The following is a 5,742-nucleotide window of genomic DNA, read 5'->3' as shown; positions in this document are numbered from 1 at the left end:
TTACAGTTTTAGACACTAATTAGTTGTAATATTAATATAGCTAGTCCTAGATTAAATAAGATACAATTTTCTTCACCTTGCTGGGTGTTAATACTTCTTACCAATTCGTTTTCACGCCTTGCAGTTCGGACTTAGCGTCAACATACGTTCTTACAGAAGAACGTAATATAGTAAAATATAAAGTTTATTAATTATATCAGCTTGAAATTTGTACTGTAATATAAATAATGAAGATCCACTACACTCATCTGCTTATGAAAGCCCATTTTTTCTTTTTCCTGGGAAGTAAGTAATTAGACTGTCTTTAAAATATCATATTACACATACATATGCATATACGTAGGTTTTTCGTTAATTATCGTGCCATCTCTACTAGTTATTAAAACGAATTAAAATGAATTGAAATTCCTTTATCGTTTCGTGTGTTTCTCAATAATTAATGATAAATAAATTAGTAAAAATCGGCGATTAAGTGTAAATTTATATTTCATTAAAAAAACAACCCAGCGTTATGCTAAGCTTTGGGAGAAGCGTTCCTTTACCAACAACAAATAGTGCGTAACACAGAGCTGCCTCTCATTGCTGACAACGAGTCGCATAGACGTTGAAATATATTCACAGATTTTTATTTATTATTTACCTTCTAAATTAGTGAAATATTCTCAAAACGGTAAAGAACTTTTTTATTTTCTCCTCTCTACCTGTAGTAAAGTTGACACAGTAGTTAACAGATATGCGTACATGCGTGCGTGCATATACATATAATAGCTAAGAAACATATTTGTGTTATACATACGATAATATGGACTTATTTAGAATTAATACATTTTATATTATTTATAAAAATATAATTCGTTAAATTAATAGATTTATATACAATTAATCTTCTAATTTTAGGTGTAGGCCCTACCGTACCATTTCTACAAGTTTACGGAAAACAACTCGGTATTTCACCATCACTTATTGGTAGCATCGATGCGACTTTTTCTATTTTGCTTCTAATTACGAGACCAACATTTGGCTTTCTCATGGACTATTTTGAAGCATGGAGAAAATGCATTTATCTGTCATTGTTTATCGTAGCAAACAGTTGTTTCGTTATGCTGTTTCTGTTACCCCCACTACCAGGTGTGATGCCAGCAAAATATCATTTTCACAACATGTCTTGTGTAGCATTACCACATTGCGATATGGAATCTGTAAGTTTACAGTTTTTTCAAAACAGTGTACTTTTTAAATAAATTTAATAAAAATTTATTTAAAAAGTTTATAATACTTACAATTTGGTAAAACAACTCTTGGGAAAATTTACTTTAAACGAAATTAAAGTTTCCAAAAAGTAATCTTTCAAATCTAACAGTTTACTTAACGTAGTTAAAACTTAAAAAAATTTTGTACACTTCAATTTTTTTAAAACAAAAAACTTAAAAACAAAACAGTAATTTTGTACACTTAAAATAATTTTTAGATAGTCAAGCCTATAGAAGTAATCGCTAAAGGCACGGCATTGTACTTTCTCGTAAAAAGAAAATCGCACGCGGTATTATAAATTAAAACACAAACTTTTCAAAATTCTCAAAATTTTCTATTAAATTCTTAAAGTTTTCAGTTTACCTTAAAAGTTTGAAGTGTCCAAATTTAATTTCACATATTTGTTATATTTCTAAAGTAAAATTTTAAGGTTTTCTACGATAAATTTTCCCAAAGCAACTGATTAAGCTTTACATTAAATTTGAGCATTTACTATCGTACACTATTTTCTATAATTCAACAAGAAATCCTAAGATTTCTAAAATAATGAAAGTTTCTACAACATTTTACATATTTAACAATAAATTCATTTTTATTTGTTCTTTACTCAAGCATGCATCGGCAATTCAATCGTGTAACGGCACAAAAGACACAACGTGTCATTGGACATGTGAGAATAATAATTTTTCCATGCAATTGTCTTTTCATGGAGATCAAAAGAAAGCGATTATCTCACCAGACACTACGTGCTTATTAAATATCAATCAGACATCAACGTGTCAAGGAAATGTAACAAATTATAATTGTAATGTTTCTTGCGACAATTTCAACGACAATCAATGTCTATATACATCTTTCACATTTTGGAGTTTTGCCGTGTTGATGTGTTTGGGAGAATGTGCAATTTATGTTTTCACTAGCTTAAGCACTGCGATTTGTTTCGTCACATTTGGTATGTCATTTTACAAACAAAAATTTTAGAACAAATGGCATTAAAATAAAAATTTGTATACAAATTGAATCTTTACTATAAACAATTTTATCGGTTTTAATATTATAGAACAAAAATACATACTATTATTAACAATGTTTACCATTGTAGGAGAAGGTAAACGGTTAAATTTCGGTAAAGTACGACTTTGGAGTACATTCGGTTTCGGTATTACAGCATGTTTAACTGGATATATGATAGACTTGTGGTCACAGGGGGAAGCCTACAAAATTTATACACCATCATTATTTTTTTCGATTATATTTGCTAGTATCGATATAATCTGTTGTATAAAATTAAAGGTAATTGCATTTGTGCCAATTGAACAATGAAACAAAACGATAAAACACAGTTTTTCTCATGTTCATATATGAAACATAAGTATACATTTATAATGTTACAGTTGCCATTTGAATCAACGTCGACAACCATACTGAAGGATGTATTTACTCTCCTGAAATCAAAATCTATCATTGTATCTTTGTGTTTCGTTACATTTGTCGGCTGCCTTAATAGCATCCTGAGTATTTTTTTATTTTGGTACTCTTTTATCTTTATTAGCTATATTCTGGCCTCGCTTGTACCAATATACTATAATGTAGCTTGATTTTATAGGTACCTAGAAGATCTCGCTATTGAAACTGGTTACATGAGCAATATTAAATTGATAGAAGGTTTAATTGTAGCGATGCAGACTTTTGGTAGCGAAATACTATTTTTCTTTATATCTGGTAATATATTAATTCTCTATGTCTTTATTATAATTTCACACTCATACGATTTTTACAGAAATTATACCATTTTTAATAAATATAACGTTGATATTCTTTATTTAGGCAAAATATTGCAAAAACTTGGATATAGTTATACTATCATATTTTCTTTGATATGCTACGCACTTCGGCTGGGATTAATAACTTTAGCGCCGACGCCTTGGTGGGTATTTGGGATAGAATTTTTACAGGGACCGTCATATGCGCTCTGTTACGCAACAATAATGCTCTACGCAAACGTAGTGTCACCATCCGGTGCTGCAGCTACTGTTCAAGGACTGGTTTCCGGTTTACTGGATGGTTTCGGTATGATTTGCGCGGTTGCATTTATCAAAAACTACACTATTAGTAAAGTCTGCATATGTGAAAGAGTAGTTATGAAAGGAGTATATGTATCTGTATATCTCATTACTCACATTGTTGTTTGATGCTATACTGTTATAATATTTTTAGGATTATCAATTGGCAGTTTGGTAGGGGGTTTCCTATATAAAACATTTGGCGGTATAATAACTCTAAGAATATTTTCAGTACTTGCAGCACTTGCAGCATTAATATATTTTATTCTTTACACTTTCTATTTAAAACATAAAACAACAGGTAAGGAATTAAATTATTTAACGTACAACGTACCTTTCTAATGTATGATAGAAGAGTGAAAAGCTATGTTTTTGTTGTAGACACACGAAGTAATGTTAAGTGGGGAAAACCGGACGAAGCACAGGAACACTGTGTTACAGCCACTGATCTCAATATAACACTGGATAGTGAATGCTGTGGAAAAAGTATGTTACGATTTGAAGACCCCGACAGCCATCTTTGATACAGTAAAATATGCATGTTTAGGCGGTAAATTTAAATAGTAGTAATAATATAAATACTGATTTGAATGATTTTTATAGCTAAAATATATAAATTATAATACTATACATATTATAGGGGAGTATTATTATTTATACTGAAAAGTAATTTTTATTTATTGTACAATACATTAACTTAAATTGAAACCCAAATTAAACATATTGCAGTACATTTGCATATACAAGTTCATTTTATAAGTAAAATATATAAATAGTAAAAATATGCATAAAATATAAAATCACATAAAAGTAAATGGAAAACATAAAAAAATGTACAAAACACGTATTATGAAGAAAAACATGAATGATGATAGTTTATTTCATAATTCATTATCATAAGATATATATGAATACAATTATGGTTATAAACTGATAAACGTTCTGAGTGTAAATGGAAATATGGAATATAGCAAACAAAAATAATAAATAATAATGTACAAATTTAAATGTAAATTTCAATTATTATAATGTATGAATAACTATAGATTGAATAATTAGTCATTTTTAAATAATCGCAAGTCCCGAAAATTAATAATTTTGCAGTTCTAACGCGATATCCTATACCCCAGTATGAAATCTAACGATGTCTCGTAAGTTTTGATTCGCTAAAGTCTCATTATCTTCGACGATGCAGCAACTTTAATGTTGGTGCAAAAAATTGCAAGTCCCAAAAATAAAGAATTTCGTAGTTTAAACGCGATTTCCTATGCCCCGACACATGTTCTATGAAAAAGGCATACATATTCAACGTAGATATCTGCGGGTTGCGAAACGAAGAAGATTGGTTTTTAGTTCATCTCGCTACGTCGATTTTTCGCCGAGTTATAGAGTTTTAAAAATCGGGCGCGCGCGCACCATTCTTCTGAGAATATCGCGAGAGTTTTTATGCGAGTAGTAAGCGAGCATCAAAAAACTGGCATCAAAAAACTGGCATCAAACATACAAGGCGCAGGTGTTCGATAGTAAACACCGCCGCGCCAGATGCCGCGCGAGACGCCGCATATACGAGCCGTCTGCTGCTTGTCTCGAGATTATGATCGCCAGTCGATATAATCGTCAATTTCCTCGCACAGAAAAATCGTAGCGAGATGAACCTGGTCTCGTTGGAAAGCTAAGTTTTCAGGGCTTCTATCGAGGTAAGAATCGTTTATCTCGGATCATTAGTTTATGAAATATCGTCAATTAATTCTGAAAATAAAATTAATTTTGTGCTGAGATCGAGATCAGGACTCGATATAATCGTCAATTTCTTCGAACAGAATAATCGTAGCGAGATGAACCTGGTCTTGTTGAAAAGCTAAGATATCAGCGCTTCTAACCTGATAAGAATCGTTTATCACGGATCCTTAGTTTGTGCGATATCGTTAATGAATTCTGGAAATAAAATTAACCCTATACAGCTATGCCCTTGCCTTTATTCTGACGACGCCTTGTAATTTTTAAGTCGATAGAGTGTCATTCGTGACGACGCTGCAGCGCGACTTTAAGAAGGCGCGTAAAAATTCTAAGTTCCGAAACGTAAAAATTCCGAGTTTAAACGCGATATCCTATGCTCTCGTATTTATTCTGACGACGCCTTGTAGTTTTTAAGTCGATGGAGTGTTATTCGTGACGACGCTGCAGCGCGACTTTCAGTAGGCGCGTAAGAATTATAAGTTCCGAAACGTAAAAATTCCGAGTTTAAACGCGATATCCTATGCCCTCGTATTTATTCTGACGACGCCTTGTAGTTTTTAAGTCGATGGAGTGTCATTCGTGACGACGCTGCAGCGCGACTTTCAGTAGGCGCGTAAGAATTATAAGTTCCGAAACGTAAAAATTCCGAGTTTAAACGCAATATCCTATGCCCACGTATTTATTCTGACGA

General features: G+C 31.9%; 1 protein-coding gene and 1 long non-coding RNA gene across 5 annotated transcripts in view; one reads left to right on the top strand and one right to left on the bottom strand.

The window, feature by feature from the left end:
• Positions 1–5,742, bottom strand: part of LOC105562159 — a 27,691-nt gene that overhangs the window by 8,189 nt on the left and 13,760 nt on the right. Inside the window, exon 2 of the long non-coding RNA XR_001008953.1 lies at positions 5,427–5,451. This is a non-coding gene — a long non-coding RNA (uncharacterized LOC105562159). The remainder of the gene's footprint in view (positions 1–5,426; positions 5,452–5,742) is intronic.
• On the top strand, positions 86–4,311 carry LOC105562158. Of its 4 annotated transcripts, none has more exons than XM_012012744.1 (9): positions 87–285; positions 898–1,199; positions 1,864–2,203; positions 2,354–2,544; positions 2,646–2,782; positions 2,858–2,973; positions 3,079–3,321; positions 3,547–3,615; positions 3,696–4,311. In XM_012012744.1, exons 1-9 carry the CDS (start codon positions 228–230, stop codon positions 3,836–3,838), a joined length of 1,599 nt encoding a protein of 532 aa, XP_011868134.1. In that variant the 5' UTR covers positions 87–227; the 3' UTR covers positions 3,839–4,311. The 4 variants fall into 4 exon arrangements, with proteins under 4 accessions (XP_011868136.1, XP_011868134.1, XP_011868135.1 ...); XM_012012745.1 differs by lacking the exon at positions 3,547–3,615 and adding an exon at positions 3,469–3,519; XM_012012743.1 differs by having other exon boundaries at positions 88–285; positions 3,469–3,615.

Source organism: Vollenhovia emeryi, unplaced genomic scaffold, assembly GCF_000949405.1.
Source record: "Vollenhovia emeryi isolate VEMERY1.0 unplaced genomic scaffold, V.emery_V1.0 DF939193.1, whole genome shotgun sequence".
Lineage (NCBI taxonomy): Eukaryota > Metazoa > Arthropoda > Insecta > Hymenoptera > Formicidae > Vollenhovia > Vollenhovia emeryi.
The sequence above is the reverse complement of the archived record's forward strand: the minus strand, read 5'-3'. Positions and strand labels throughout refer to the sequence as shown.